Genomic DNA, 17,361 nt, shown 5'->3' on the forward strand with positions numbered 1-17,361 from the left:
AGATCTAGACCAAGAACAATAAATCTGTGCGATTAGAATTTTTTTACCAATTGTTTTTGTTTGACGCTATTTCAACTTTTAGATTTCTCAATACGCTAAGATCCTATCTTTTATCTGGACCAGTTGGCGAAATGGCTGGGGGGGGGAGTATGAAAGGGATATCTGGATGAAGTTTATCGTAATCGCTTTTTAAATGCATTTATAAAAAAAGGAGTTACCTGAATTCAAACACATGGCTGAAGCTTCCTTAAGCCGACATACTAACAACTCTGCTGGTGAGATGCTTATAAAAATAGAAGATTGTATAATTAGGCCTATCTATTGTTTAAACTTAAAAGCGGCGACCTATAAAGGGAACTAACATTGCTTATACCAGCACTTCAGTCAAGTACAATTTCTTTTCCTTGTTCGAGATACCAAACAGAATAATTAACTATCATTTGTTAATTAACTAATTGGTATTTTTTTTATTGATTCTTGTGTTGTCAGGTAGAGGAAATAATTGTGCAAAGTTTCAGCTTTATCCGAGATTGGGTGTCGGAGAAATAACGTGTACAAACCTTTTACCTGACAAACAGACAGAGTGAGTTGGTATAAGTTTTGTAAAAAGAGAAGGGGGTGAGTCGTACCGAGGTAGAGAGACAGCCTCGTTGATATCAGGTCTTATGTTAAGTGTGACACGTGGAAGAGTTACTCGCCGTCCTTTTTTGTTCAATTCTTTGGGAGGAGCTGCAAACAAAAAACACACAATAAAACAATAATTTTAACGGCTTTTTTTTTCTATGGTACAAAAAAAACAAACAAAAAAGACAAGCGAATAAAAAAGTTTTAAATTTTACTTTCAAGATGGTTTATAAAGGTGTTTTCAAAACAAATAAAAATAGACCTGATTATCTCAAAAGGAAAGTTGCAAAAGAGAATCGCTCAAAAACTAATAAAAGTCTTTATTCCAAGGTACGACTTGTCAACAAAAACATTTTTATGATGGTCAGTGTTACATGTGGTTTGAACAACATGACCAGGAATTACTAAAGAGGCGAGCTAAGTCAGCCTAAAGTAAAATACAACAAGATTACAAAGAGAGTTTGTGTTGCCACACAAACTAAGAGGCGGCCCCCGTGGGAGACGGATCCCTGTCGGATCCGCATATTCACTGGTCGACTGAGGATGGGATCGAGCAGGGTATAAAACCGAGACTGTAGAGATAATCAGTCCTGCGCGCTACCCGCACGACCAGGCATTGCTCTTAATCTAATGACAAACTAGTTACAAACTAATAGCCTACTATTGATAATATACCTACACATTACGGAATGACAACTACCGGATATGTAGGTACAATAGGTCAGAAGAGCGATTTTAGATAATTGAGCATTTTCATTTAAATGGAACTAGAATAAGGATAAAGATCTACCTAAATTAAACTACTAATTTAGCACTCTTAATATCTATATCTACTAGATCTAGATCTAAAATATATATTTGGGACAATGTAGATGTAATTTAGATAAGATTTATATATAAAAAAAACACTAGATAATCAATTAATAGACTAATTGCAATATGAAATATTAAAATAGTAAATTAGTTTTAGTATTTTATAACATTGCAATATTCACATATTGAAAATCTAGACTTTAGAAATAAAAAACTACACTTTAAGCCTAGAAATTAAAATTATATATCTTGATCTAGTCTAAATCATGGCTGTCTGGTAGTGCGGTTTGCGCGCTGGACTGTCGTTTGGATTCATCGATGGTCCCAGGTTCAAACCCTGCCCGTTTCTACCCCCCGTCGTCCATGTAAAACAACAAACATTCTAAACTAGACCAAGAAATTCTAGATCTAGATTCTATAATGATTTTAATTAGAACTTAAATCTAAATCTAGTGTAAAAAATCTAGCTCTAGTGTTAAAAAAAATCTAGATCTAGTGTGAAAAATCTATATTAGATCTAACTCTAGCTATTATGTCTTTAAAATGCGAGTCACATTTCGAGGTTTAATAAACATTACTATACCGAGTTGTTTTAGCATTTAAAGAATTTATTTACATATGACGTCAAAGGAAAAAAATCCACCACGTCACACGTCCTAGTTAGACAAAAAAAATGTCTTCTATACGAGCAGCTTGTCGAGTGTTCATAGACATTGGTGCACCGAGTGAGATCTTTTAGCATTTCATTTAAAGAATTAACTCCATATGACGTCAAAGGAAAAAAAAGTTCCATTACGTCACACGTCCTAGTTAGACTAAAAAATGTCTTCTATACGAGCAGCTTCTCGAGGGATCATAGACATTGGTGCACCGAGTGAGTTCTTTTAGCATTTCATTTGATGGGCTAGTTAGACTTAATATATATATATAAAAGGATTAAATACGCTTTTTTTGTTTGTATAAATGTTTTGTTTGTAAAAATTTTTACATAATTCGGATGTTCCTTCAGAGTTGAAGATAGTTTACTTCCTAGTCCAAACCTCCCGCAGGACGACGGGGGATGGGAGCGGGCAGGGTTTGAACCCTCGACCGTCGATAAATCCGAACGACAGTCCAGCGAGCAAACCGCACGACCAGGCAGGTTTTGTCTGTCAGTCTGTCTGTCCGTTATGTTAATAGAGGGGAAAAAAAAGCCTAAAAGCTATTGAAAATCTGATTAAAATTTAATTTCCCTTCCGAAACATCGCATTAGTTTTAAGTTTCTATAATAGAGTGTTCCGGATGTTTATATATTTATAGTGAGAGAAAATAAGAATTCCAGATTAATCAAATGCAGTTAATTAAATTTGTGGGATGGTCTGTTATGAAAATTAGATGTACCATAGTCTTATGGAGATTTTTTCAAACCATACTTTGGTGTTAGGAAGTTGTTTTCCTTAAAAATCGGAGCATAATATTAACGATAATTAGATTTTCTAACGTTTTAGCTAGAAAGGTAAATGTAGTGTAAGAGAGAAGTGCGATTTTACATAAATAGAGTTAAACTATTTTTCATAAAAAATCCGGAACAACCAATTTTCGTAAAAGAGAAAATTATTTGTTTTATTTATTAGAAGAGGGATTTCAAACATTTATTAGCGTTATTAGATTTTTCATATAAAATTCGGATCATTTTTGGCGACGATTTGTAAGAAAATTAAGGTAATGTAGGTCAATTTTCTTTTTCAAAACAAAATCCGGAACATTCTTTACCGATTAAACAACTTTTATTATGTTTCGGCAAGAAAATTAACTGTAAAATAAGTCTAAAAATTGATTTTCAATAATCGTTTCTAGTAAATTACTTTCTTATTTTAAAATCCTGAATAACCTATTGTCGATATTTTTGAAAAAAATAAAATTATTTGACATAGGCCTACATTTGTTTTAAGTTAAAAATTCGGAACAATTGATATTGATAAATAAACTATAGTGACGTAGTGTCAAAGAATATAAGTGTAATATTAGTTAATTAATTATGCTATTTCAAACAATCATTTGACATAATTTATTTTTTATAAAACAAGATCGGTAACAACTTTATAGTTAATGCAATATAAATCAGTATAGATATTTTTATTTAGCATTTATATGCTATTTACATTAAAAAACAGGAACGATATATTAAAGATCATGTGTTTTTTGCAACGTTTAAGCATGGAAATAAAATCTAATATAAGTTAGAACAGCAAACAAATATTCATTGGCATTGATTTGTTTTTCACAAAACATCCGGAACAATCTATTATAGATACTTAAAACTATTGCAATATTTCTGAATTAAAAAGTAAAGGTTAAATCAGATTTACAATAGCCTCTAGTGTTATTTGTAAATCTAATCGTGACGGACAGACCGACCAACAGTCAAAACGCACAAAAATAATCTTCTTTTATTCGGATGGGGGCACTAAAAAAAATAAATAATAAAATCTGATTTTTTAAAAAAGTTTAAGGAATTGGTTTAGCACCTGATCATGTTGCGCTACTGCACAAAAATCGCTGCATAAAAAGTCCATTTAAAAAAATGTGCGTGATATTTACATACAAAGTGCATTATTAGCTTTTATAAACAAACAGAAAAGTTTTCTTTTAATTTTAGCAGCAAGTTGAACAGAAAAAACATCTTCAACTATTATTTATATTCGTTGTAAACATTTTCTGTACATTTTATAAATATATTTGACTTAGTGATACTGAAAATACGCAAAAATTGTTCATCTTTGTTAGCATATTGTAACATTGCCTCCCTTACATATACGTAATTGTTTTAGAATTGGTGTATTTTTATGAAAAAACCACTTGCATAATTAATTTTATAAATTAAACGGTTAGCTTTTAGAAAACCAAAAGTAGCCGTTGCACCTAAACTTTTCAAGCCGCATTTAATGATGAAATAATATTTTTCATATCTCTTCTAGTTTTCGAGATCTGAGTGTGACAGACGGACAGACGGACATTTTGCACAAACCTAATAGCGGCTTTTTCCCCTTACGGGAGCCGCTAAAAATATTTGAGTAAAACTAAAAATCCAAACAAATTGATTGAGACTTTTGTGTCAGACCGTCAATTGAGGAGATACCAAACTACTAAGAGAAGTCTCATCATTTTGGCTTCATATCTAGTCAAGAGACAAAACGCAACCACAACGATCATAGTATGACAAAATAAACAAGGTAATGCTTACTTGGCCTGATGTATGGTGGTAATATAAACAAGGTAATGCTTACTTGGCCTGATGTATGGTGGTAATACAAACAAGAAATTGCTTACTTGGCCTAATGTATGGTGACAAATATAGACAAGGTAAGGCTTACTTGGCCTGATGTATGGTGACAAATATAGACAAGGTAAGGTTTACTTGGCCTGATGTATGGTGACAAATATAAACAAGGTAAGGCTTACTTGGCCTGATGTATGGAGGTAATGCAGCCTCCTGTATCATTGAGAAAGTTTTCAGAAGGTGACTAAACTTTTGTGTCAGAAATCGCCTCCGTTTATCTAGCAGCGGATCATACAAGACTCCCATAGAATGATAGCGAGAGAAATTACTTTCTTTTTTCGATTGTATAGGAAGTGAGTTGACTTTCTGTCCAAACAAAAAAAACAATTAATACATAAAGTTAAATCAACACAACTTAGGTTGTGAGAATAGGTGTGGACAAATGGTGGTTTAAAACACAATTCTACACATTGTAATGGGCAAATGAGACTGGACTCTAGACCTCCAGCACCGTCTAAAGCACTTTTGAAGAGATGTCTAGATTAAGGTGCCCGAGTTTGAAACTTCAATGAACCCTGGCCCAAGACTATGAGGTGCCCACAGCCTGTGACGTAACAACCATGGCAAGTGTTTCGTTGCATTTGGGCCCATGGCTCATGTCTAAATGGGGCCCACATAAGCCCTTGGGGATGATTGTTTGTACTTGTATAAAGACGATTTAAAACTAGTTGCATTGGAATGCCTTTTGTTAAATATACACAAACTACTCGATTTTTTCGGCACACACTAAATTTGTCTTATGGGCGGGCACCAACATATTATATTCTTGAACCTGGGCCCTCGGGTACCTTGCTACGCCACTGATATATATATATATATATATATATATATATATATATATATATATATATATATATATATATATATATATAGAGAGAGAGAGAGAGAGAGAGAGAGAGAGAGTGAGTGAGAGAGTGAGAGAGACATTATGAGTTCTAAGAGTAGTGACATCCAGGGCGAGCATAACCATTGTCCGCAGTTCAGATTTTCTTTTCCCCGTCTGCGTCTGTCCTCGGCAGCGGATTTCCCTTTGGTCTCAAATGTGTATCCCGCGGCCTTTGTGAGTGACCTCCAGCTTTCTTGTTCTGAGGCCACATGCAACCAGGTGTTCTTTTCTATGTCAGCTAAGGCATGTTGGCGCCTAAGCTGGTCTTTAAAGCGTTTCCGTGGGGCACCTCTGTTACGTCGACCACCTTTTAGCTCACCAAAATTGACTGCCTTTGGCTTACGTTCGTCTTTCATACGGGATACGTGACCTGCCCAGCGTAACTGTCGGACTGTAAGAAGTCCCTCTATTCTGTCCATACCGGCGTTCGCAAGAACATCGCTGTTTGTAGTGCGGTCCATGATGGAGCGCAAGCATCTTTGGTGAAAGCGCTCAAGAAGTCTTAGTTGTTTTCTGTATAGTGTCCATGTCTCAGAGCCATATAGAAGGGTTGAGAGAACCTTCGCTTGGTAGACATTGATTTTTGTAGGCATGCGGAGCGATTTATTCCGCCAAACTCTCGCCTGAAGGCGTCCAAAATCGCTACTGGTCCTGGCCAGACGGTTATCAACTTCCCTTGAAAGTGAGGCGTCATTTGATACTATACTACCCAGATATGTGAAGTGGTCCACCACGTTAAGGGGCTGTCTGTTTACAGTGACCTTTGGGTCTGAGTAGGTTTTATTGGGTGACTTCTGGAACATGACTTCTGTTTTTACGAGGTTTATAGATAGACAGAAAGAGGCGGCAGCGTATGCAAATTCGTTTACCGCGTGCTGGAGATCATGTTCATTGTGAGCTAGCAGGGCGCAATCATCGGCATAGAGAAGCTCCGTTATGACCATCTCCTTTGTTTTTGTATGGGATAGTAGACATCGAAGATTGAACACATTGCCGTCCGAACAAAACCTGATGTAGACGTAACAGAGGTGCCCCATATATATAATGATTTCCTACTTTGTCTAAGCATTCTATAGACTGACTAGTTCTGCGTCAGGGAAAGTAAAAAAAAAGTCTTATTTAGAAACTTATGAACTAAATATAAACGAGTGAATAAAAATAAATAACAGGATTTCTTAAGACTAAAAATAACTTTCACCTTATACTTTATGCTAAGTGCAATTTCAAGTATTAAATAATCCAATAATTCTTTAAATCAACGAATCGTAATGTTAAAATAGTCATATACATGAGTAAATATAAAGTTGCTTAGTTTTTTTCTAACTAGACCGAACGAAACAAATTAAAAGATGCCGAAATATTGCGCGGGTAAAAATGTCTGCATGCAACTCCTAAAAGCTGCGCTTATTTTAAAATATTTTTGTTAATCTCTCCTTCAATACCAATATAAAACTAATATAATTATGTATCAATCAGTCGTCTTAATTTATGTCATCAAAGGGTAACTACAAACTATCTACAGCTCAAAGAAAATCATGTCTACCACATATTCTGTTTGTACTCATGTTTTGCTTCATTTCCCAACTTTTTCTTGGTCTTTTCTATTTATAAATGATCTTGTGTTGAGAGAACTAACGCAGTGAGACCCACTGAGGTTCACCGGAAACCTTCAAGCCCATAGGAGAACCAAAAACGAGGCACAGCCTTACAAAGAAGGAGAACAACAAATCTAAGAGAAAGTGAACAAGACAAAAAATACTTTTACAAAATTAATGCTTATATTTATCGTAGTTATATCAATTAGTTTGGATCAGTCATATCATTAAATTATAATAGATCTAGAGTAATAATAACAAATCTGTGTGATTACATATATATTACCTTTTTTTTTTGTTTAGTGCAATTTCATGCTTTTAACTTTCTCAATACGCTATCACTTGTCTGCACCAGTTGGAAAATGGTGGGAGGGGGGGGGAGGGAGGAAGGGGTATTTGGGTTATTGATTTTAAATGCATTTATAAAAAAAAAAAGATGAACGACCTGAATTCGAGCTTGAGCGCTAAAGCTTGCTCAGCAAGCTAATGAACTAACCACTGTGCCAGGGAAGTGCTTATGAACATAGAAGGTTTTAGAGTTATCTATTGTTAGTTTCAAACTTTTCTCTCTACAAAGTGTAAAGGGGACTAATTCAACTTATACCACCTTATCAGTCAAGTACAATTTCTTTCCCTTGTTCTAGATACCAAACAAAATAATTAGTTACCAATGGTTAATTAACTAATTGGTTTAATTTTTTAAATGGATTTTTGTGTTGTCACGTAAAAGAAATAATTGAGCGAAATTTCAATTTAATTCGAGATTGGGTGTGGGAGAGATAACGTTTAGAAACTTTGGACCAAACAGACAGACAGAAAGACAGACACATATAGGCTTTGTAAAAAAAACGGCTTACAAAGTATTTAATGAAAAATGTGAGTAAATCATTGGCTGTAAATCATTGGCTGTAAAAGTATTTATTATTATCATCAGCTATCCTACGGGTCTCAGATGAAGTAGATCCAAACAAACAAGAAAACAAAGAATAGATAACCCACTTCCGACATTTTCATCCAATAGTTTTTAGTGCGGAAAAAAATGCTTTTCGTTGGGGAATGTTATTCTCATTTTTTTTCTTACGTGAATGGGAGTTAATTAGATCAAAACCTGATAGCAAGAATTCGAGTGAGAAAATTGTTGTTTTTTCACATAATTTTTTGTTAAATAGCCGCCCCTGAGTTGATTATGAAGCTCAATTTGAAGATGACTTTTTAATAATCGTGTAAGAGCAACTTTTGTTAATGTCCTACTAGATGTATGTTTGAATAGTTCAGACACAAGATGCACTGAAGCCTGCACTTTGTGTTCTCCACCCAACGTTACTTTTAAATCACACAAAACATCTTTTGTATCAACGTAGTGACCTAGTACACTGCAGTTGTACACATCATGAGTGCTTAGAGAGAGGTAACTCAACAAACTCAACCCTTTTAAGAACAAGACTAAAATATTTAGATTAATGGCGAATAGAGATATTATTCCGAGAAATTTAAATTATTAATAAACTAATTTAAATCAGCATTTCACACATTGCCTACGTTATTCATTTCGTACTTTGCCTGACATTTTTAGGCTTTGTATAGAATACCTAGGCTTTCTATCATTAGCGTAGCCGGGGGATCTTGGGGTTCAAACCACCCTCCCGAAATAAACCCCCCCCCCTTCGTAGAATTTTGTGATCGTTTTTTCTTTAGTTTTGTTTATTTAGGTGACATTTGAATTTGAAACTGTCACTTGCCCCAACGCAGCCATAGGAGGTTTTGAGTTTAAAATCCACCTCCAAGGGATTTTGAGGTTAACACCCCCCGCTTAAATATAAAACAAAATGTCACCAAGGGACGGGGGGGGGGGGGGGTGAGTTTAAACACTCCCTTCAGAGTTTAAAAAAAAACTCTTCAATATAAGAATAAAGCAAACTACAGTCACCAAATTCTATAAGTGTAGCCACGTTTTAAGTTTAAAACCCCCTCAAGAGGGGTTTGATTTTAGAGAGCCCCCTCCAGAGAGTCGTGAGCTTCAAAACCCCCTCTTCAATATTAAAAAGCAAACTGAATTTAACCCCCGCCATCTTTCCAGAGGGTTTTGAGGTTAAAAACCCCTCTTAATTATTGAACTAAAGCAAACTACAGTCAACACAATCTATTATCGAAGACAGCTCATAAATGGTTTGGACGATAAAACTCCACTTTTCGATAAAAATCTAGTCACCAAAACTGTCACCAAAACTAGTCACCAAATTCCAAAGAAAGTTTTTGAGGTTAATCCCTCCCCCCTTTCCAATAAAAGGAAAAGTGAAGCTACAATTACTAAATTTCATGAGCGTAGTCAAAAGGGGGTGTTGTGGTTACCCTTCCCCCCTCCAATACATAACTACAGCAAAACTAGAGTTATCCATTTCAACCAGTCGATAGGCTCCATAATTAAATGAATAGCAGATTTGTTTTTCGACCTTCAATTTTAATAGAAGAGTAGCAGGATAATGCACCTTAGATATCCGGGAATAATGTTTGGCGCCCGCTCATCAGACCGTGGCAGGGGGGTCTGTCTGTTGTCTTTCAACTAACTCAAGGAAGAACCTGTTCATGGTTACAAAATACGTCCGAAAAAAATAAAGAGTCAGAATGTAATGAAGATCAGTAACAGGCGCGCACGCACACATGCACACACACACACACATGTATATATATATATATATGGGGGAGGGCAAGAATAACATTTCCCACCCCCGAAATAAATCCTGGCTACGTCCATCATGCATACTATACAATACCTAATTTTGCACTTTGCCGGTAACATATCTACATATAACGCATTTAGTCAGCATTATTAAGGATTAAAGGGGGGGGGGGGGGTCGCGGTGGCTTAGTGGTTAAGCGCTTGGCATCCGAACATGGGGTCATGGGTTTAAATCTCGGTGAGGACTTGGATTTTTAATTCGGGATTTTTATGGCGCCCCTGAGTCCAGGCGAGTAAAGGCTATTGGTCGTTGTGCTGGCTACATGACACCCTGCTAGTTCACCATTGGCCAAAGAAACAGATGAGCTGAACATCCTCTGCCCTAGAGATTGCTAGTCCTGAAATGGGAACTAAAGGGGCTTAAGAAAATAGTTTTCTTACCGATTGGTAACTTTTCCAAGATTCTTGAACACAACATTTGGACTTTTCCAGACGCTTTTGTTGCCTCAACTCTCTCTCCTCTGGAGTTAACACTAACATTGATGAGGTGACTATTGGCCCCACTGCTCTCGTGGGTCTGCGCGATTTCTTCTTTGTGAATGCTGGGGACATAGCATCCTCCATGGACATGTCGATCTCGGGAGAAAGTAAGTCATCTTCTGGAGCCTCCATGGCTTCAATCAGAGGACTCGGCCAAGCTGTGAAGTGGATTACACCTATTAAATCATAGTCTGACTATTACATGTAGTATTCTACTTTTTGCTTGTAGTTGCAGTGAACAATAGAGCAACGTTTCTCAGACTTAAGGTACGCTAGTACTGATTAGAAAAGAAGGCGAGACCGTTCAATTAATTTTTAATTGGAACAAAAAAGTGTTATTCAGGTTTAAATACGAAATAAACTGACAACGTTTCAATAAGTAAACTATTGGAAGTAAAGGACGTTGTTTTATCTTATAAGTAGGAACTTTAAACTGTCTCCAAGGGCGTATGCAACATCTCGACTCTAGACTTTTAGAAGAAGACATTTCAAAACTTTTAGAAGAAGACATTTCAAAATGAGAGAAGCATTAAAAACAAACTATGGCTTAGACTTAATGTGGCTCGTTGCCTGCTCCTACATAGCAATCTTTTTCTTCACTCCCCTGAAGTTATGCGTTAGTAACATCTTTTTTTTTTAAATCATAGATATAAGCTTGCATTTATAAGCTAACAACTTTATAAAATAATATATACATTTTATAATATTTATGAAACGATATATTTTTTTTCCTTCCAAGGAAATAACAGTGAGACAAATTGTAGTTTATCTAGATTTGAGAAATAGCCTGTTTAACAATGAGACTTTTCCCGTAGTTTATCTAGATTTAGGAAATAACCTGCTTAACAATGAGACAAATCGTAGTTTATCTAGAAATAATCTAGATCTAGATTTAACAATGAGAAAAATCGTAGTTTATCTAGAATTAGAAAATAGCCTGTTTAACAATGAGACAATATCGTCGTTGATCTTGATTTAGAGCTTGCCGCGTCTGTGAAAAGACTTCAGCATCTCCAATCCTCTGAGATTTCTTCTGCTTGTTGTTGTACCAGTCAATTCAAGTGATTTATGGTCTTTTGATAGTTTCTTTGTGCGCATTGTTTCGTTTCTATTTTTAGAATGGGATGGAACGCACCACAACACATCCTTACCCATAAGACTGATGCCAATGTTCTATCCACCGTAATTACCTGCATTATTATTCATGTATCCTCCGTAATTACCTGCATAGGTATCCAATGTAGTTACCTGGACAAGTGTCCATATGCCATCAATGAACCCCTCCATGACAATACAATTGGTGTAACTCCGCTCCCGCGCCACACTGATGGTGCGCATGAGCACCATTCAACACAAGTAGTATAAGAGAAGGACTGTTGTAGATCCGGCTGAAGTTATGGGAGTCTGAACAGTCTGGGGCTAAGTGCTGTCCTGTGTGATACTAGTGAACTGATTGGGAGATCTGGAGCGACACTGGGGAGTGTGTCGGTGGTCTGTTCTAGTATTAAATAGGACTCTTAGAACTTATTACTCTCTGTGAATTGATAGCAGAAGTCCAAGTCTAGCTATTTGTTGATAGCTTATAATAAATACATCGTTTATTATTACCTCCTACCTTTCGTTGAGTGCTTGCCTTAGATTTACAACAATATGTGTCTGGAAGTGGGATTTGGGCAGCTCAACGTAAGGAAAGAATGACAACGCTGAGGAAGCTAGACGAACTAAGCTACAAACAGTTGAAGGAAGAGCTTCGAGTCAGAAAGCTGATGATCATTTGGGCCAAAGAAAAGATGAGAGCACGTCTTCGGGAACACCTGGTTGATGAAGGGAAAGATCCCGAGATCTACCTGTTTGAGGTAGAACCAGATATTGGCGAGCTTCTGATCACCATCTAGGACCTGTTACGAGAACAAGAAGAAAATATGTGTACATTGCAGGATTCGATGAATCATTCGATGGACAAACTTAATACACACCGTGCAAGGCCAGATCGATCCTTTAAGAGAGAGGAGTCTAGTATCATTAAAAAACAATGAACAGTTACTCATTCAAGACTGTGGCTGTACTGATAATTACAAAGAATTCGTCGATCTTAGCAAGAAGTACACAAATGAACAGAAAGAGATAGTCGAAAAAATAGAAGAAGTCTGCTATGCGACTGAAGCTTTCGCTGTATCTATTATGAGTACCGCTAAGAGCTGGACAGATCAAGACAACTTTGGGCATGCGTCCAAGCCTGTCGCTTTGGACCTTAAAGACCTCTGTCTATCGTCCAGTGTCCACGAAGAGACTTCGAAGCTTGATAACTGTTACCAGGAGTTAAACAAGAACTGTACATGCGGTGCTTCACGAAGGGAATGCAAAAGTCAAGAAACACACCAACAGGGTCTGAAACCAGTGGAGACTTCGATACTTCTGTTTTCACCAGCGAGAGTAACATGAACGATGGTGAATCAATTTCAACTGGACCCGATGCAGCACTTAATGAACATTTACCCATGGAACATTGCAAGGATGCTTCATGGGCAAACCTTAGTGACACGGCTGACAATGACAATATGTTTGCAACCATGACTACGTGTGGGTCTACAAGTCTGTCATGGGACGTCCATCGAGAAGGTCTGCTGAAGTGACGTGCAGGACCAACTGCTCTGATGACAACTACAGGGATCGCCACTGCATCTATACGTGTCAGAAGGCGAGCGTCACCGACAGCGGTCATGAAGTCAACGATCACGACATGGTCTCAAGAACGGACTCTGGCCAACTGGAGAAAGAGGCACCCACAGAGGACAGTGCAGATCGCTTGGTGGGGAACATGCCGTCTGTGGCTACCACAGACCGACCTCCACCTGCACTGAACAACGCCAACAAAGTGCATATTATGAGGTATCTACAGTGCATTATCCTGATATTAAAATATTTAATTTCAAAAACCTAATCTGCTTTTCATACTTACTTAGATCCTCAGGCGCTGTTCGGCGTATTGGGCAGCAAGCTGCTTCCACAAAAAAACTATCACTGGCAATGTCTAAAGCCTCTTCCCACCTGCTCTGAGGTCCTCCATGAAAGTGTGGTGCCAAGTTATACTAGGATGTCCCTGTTTGCGCTTTCCTCGTAATGGCCTCTATGTCATCGCCACTCTTATTATGCATAATTCATTTTGTCGGAGAACATGCGACGCTCTGTCACAACCTTACTAAGGCTCAACTCCCAGTTCGACATAGGATTTCCTTGATTGAGACTCGATCTCTATAACTGACTCATGAAATCCGTCTTAGCCATCTTTGTTGAGCCACATTTGGTCTTTTTCAATTTCAGCAGATGACTAGTCACTGCACTTTATTAATGGAGTCCAGCTACTGTTAGAAATTTGTAACCTCTCTTGGCTAAGCTCTTGGAATTTGTTAACTGTAGTTTGCTTTTGGTTTTATATGAAAATGCTTTATCGTCAAAAACATCTGTTGGGGTGTTTTAAACTAAAAAAATTTCTGGAGTTTTTTTTAACATATTCAAAATCCCCTTAACTACGCTTATAGAATTTGGTGAATTTAGTTTGCGTTAGAATAATATTGAAGAGAGAGGTTTTCAACCTCAAAAGTCTCTGTAGTGGGTTTTTTAACCCAAAGCCACCTAGAAGGGTTTTTAACTTTAAAAAAAAGCCCTCTGGAGGAAGAGGAATTAAACTCAAAACTCCCTTTGGCTACTCTCATAACATTTTGATTGCGTAATTTGCTTTTTTTTTATATTGAAAAGGTATTTTTTTAGCTTCAAACCCCGCTGAAGGGGCTTTAAACTCAAAACCCCTTTGGCTATGCTCATAGAGTTTTGAGTGTTTACTTTGCTTTTTATATATTGAAGAGGTATTTTTTAGCTTTAAATCCCGTCTTAACCGCTGTAGAACTTGGCAATGCGCTCTGTTCCCTCCTCCTATGTGGTCTGTCTATCAAAGAACATTCAAAGGAGATAATCACACTAACAATTTTGTTAATTACAAGACGAATTTGGGATGATCTACAGAAACATTTTTAATTGTATAAGTGGAGATGAGAGAAGGTTTAAATTTTGAGAGTTCTCCTGGCCGTTTGACTTTTGTTTCGGAATGACCAGCTAGGCCTCGTACATAAAACGTGTACACAATCTGTCTCTCTCACCACTGCATGTCGCTACATGAGATTGTTATGACCGAATCAGAAACCCCATTGGAAGCGAACCATGCTGAGATTTACTGCCTTAGAGCACGTGAAAGGAAGCGAGCAGTGAGTGTTAAGGTCGCCTTGTCCCCGTACAAGGACAGCCCTAATGTCGGACATGCACCAGTTCTCTCTCTATCAAATCCTTGTCCCCGTACAAGGACAGCCCTAGTGTCGGACATGCACCAGTTCTCTCTCTATCAAATCCTTGTACCTGTACAAGGACAGCCCTAATGTCGGACATGCACCAGTTCTCTCTCTATCAAATCCTTGTACCTGTACAAGGACAGCCCTAATGTCGGACATGCTCCAGTTCTCTCTCTCTCTCTCTATCAAATCCTTGTCCCCGTACAAGGACAGCCCTAATGTCGGACATGCTCCAGTTCTCTCTCTATCAAATCCTTGTACCTGTACAAGGACAGCCCTAATGTCGGACATGCTCCAGTTCTCTCTCTCTATCAAATCCTTGTCCCCGTACAAGGACAGCCCTAATGTCGGACATGCTCCAGTTCTCTCTCTATCAAATCCTTGTACCTGTACAAGGACAGCCCTAATGTCGGACATGCTCCAGTTCTCTCTCTATCAAATCCTTGTCCCCGTACAAAAACAGCCCTAATGTCGGACATGCTCCAGTTCTCTCTCTATCAAATCCTTGTCCCCGTACAAAAACAGCCCTAATGTCGGACATGCTCCAGTTCTCTCTCTATCAAATCCTTGTACCCGTACAAGGACAGCCCTAATGTCGGACATGCTCCAGTTCTCTCTCTATCAAATCCTTGTACCTGTACAAGGACAGCCCTAATGTCGGACATGCTCCAGTTCTCTCTCTATCAAATCCTTGTACCTGTACAAGGACAGCCCTAATGTCGGACATGCTCCAGTTCTCTCTCTCTCTCTCTATCAAATCCTTGTCCCCGTACAAAAAAAGCCCTAATGTCGGACATGCACCAGTTCTCTCTCTATCAAATCCTTGTCCCCGTACAAGGACAGCCATAATGTCGGACATGCTCCAGTTTTCTCTCTATCAAATCCTTGTCCCCGTCGTCTTTCATGCAGAACTCGGCTATATAAAGAAGGTGTTCTATTGTCTCGACGTCGTCGATGCAGAGGGCGACAACGTGTGTCGTAGTTTTCTCGAAACCGTCCGCACGATTGAGTTGCCACCACGCATCCTTTCTGTCTGGTCTATTCATTGCCCTGTGGAGCTCAAGGCCCTTATCCGAAGAATCCCAGCCATTGTACCAAAGCGCCAACAATCTTTTGTCGACCAGGGATCGTACACTTCGGTATGTGCACGGCTCATTGCCCACGAGTGCCGTCTGGACCGCGGTTTTTGCGAGGTGATCGGCCAAGTCGTGGCCAACCACGCCACAATGGGCGGGCAACCATTGCAAGGTAACGTTCACACCGAATCGTAGGAGACGCTCTCCGACCGTGAGAAGTTCCCTTTCCCTTCTGACACCTTCTTCTAGCCCTTCGAAGGCCTCTAGAGCGGACATTGAGTCGAAAACATAACCACGTCGTTGGCTGGCGCAGTCCCACTACTTACTTTTCCTTCCACCCATTCCAGTGCCTTGAACATTGCCTCCAGTTCAGCCTCGATGCTGCTTTTTCATTGGCAGGGTCCAGTAAGCTCGTCTCTTTCGGGGGGTGGGGAGAAGAGTCGAACTACGGCCCCAAGCCCAGCTTTCACAGTGATCTGGAGCGTCTGCACGGAGCCGTCTGTGTAGATGGTGGTCACTCCAGCTGGATACGATACAAAAGTCTCTTTGGCTGCATGTAGTAGCCATGTAGGATCACTCTGCCTTGTTACCACTGGATAAAGAAGCACTTCCGTATCGACGGCATGCCGAGAGCCTCCATCGGGAGGAAAGAACCTTACGGTGAAAGAGCAGCCCGTTCCACTGGAAGATTCATCTCTCTGACCAGCCTACGCGCCACATGCATGAAGCAGGGCCGGTTTTTTGAGACGTCTCCTGCCTTCCCAGTTGTCGACCAGAATTTTGAGTTTGCATCCTTCCTCCAGCCGCATATATCTCTCGTGAGCTAGTATAACGGCTCGCTCTCTCCGCATCTTCAACGGCGGCACGTTCGCCATAATTTCGCCAGCACGCAATCGGCGTTTCCCGAAACGTTCCACAGATTAGTCGTATGGCACGATTCTGAACAGCATCTAGACTTGCTAAGTCGTTTGCGAAGCCCAGACCTGAACAGGTAGACTGCAGTCCAAATGAGAGCGTACTTCACCCATGTACAGTCCTCTCAACACACCTGCTCTCGCTCCCCACTTCGTTCCAGCTAGTTTTTTCACAATGTTTAGCTTCTCTGAAGCTTTCTCTCGCACCTGCTGGATAAGGTTGCACATAGTCAGTTTCTGATCGAAGATGACCCAGGAGTACTTGGGCATTTTATTCCCATGCCAAAATCTTTCCACCCATCCGTAACTCAACTGGTTCCTTCAATGTATCACGTCCGAGCGTAAACCAAGAGTAAACCGACTTCGAGTGGTTTACCTCAAGGCTCCACATTCTGGAGTAGCAGGATAATGTTGTTAATGCCTGCTGGAGAATGCCAATGAGCTGCTGGCGATCTCTTCCTGGGTCCCACAACACAACATCATCCGCAAACAGAAGCTTTTCAAGAGAGCCGGCAAGTCGTTAATATAGACAAGGAAAAATGTGCAGCTGAGTGCCAACCCCTGTGGCTCCAGTGAA

The 17,361-nt window shown here is 39.0% G+C and overlaps 1 protein-coding gene across 1 annotated transcript in view; it reads right to left on the minus strand.

Annotated features, from left to right (window-relative positions):
* Window positions 1-11,510, minus strand: part of LOC106052011 (uncharacterized) — a 51,921-nt gene extending 40,411 nt beyond the window's left edge. Inside the window, exons 1-4 of the mRNA XM_056039943.1 lie at window positions 11,409-11,510; window positions 10,356-10,612; window positions 4,879-5,062; window positions 630-729 (exon numbers count right to left, since the gene is read on the minus strand). Coding sequence (XP_055895918.1) covers window positions 630-729; window positions 4,879-5,062; window positions 10,356-10,586 — 515 coding nt within the window. The 5' untranslated portion in view covers window positions 10,587-10,612; window positions 11,409-11,510. The remainder of the gene's footprint in view (window positions 1-629; window positions 730-4,878; window positions 5,063-10,355; window positions 10,613-11,408) is intronic.
* Window positions 11,511-17,361: the final 5,851 nt, after the last annotated feature.

Source organism: Biomphalaria glabrata, chromosome 1, assembly GCF_947242115.1.
Source record: "Biomphalaria glabrata chromosome 1, xgBioGlab47.1, whole genome shotgun sequence".
In the NCBI taxonomy this organism is placed as follows: Eukaryota; Metazoa; Mollusca; class Gastropoda; family Planorbidae; genus Biomphalaria; species Biomphalaria glabrata.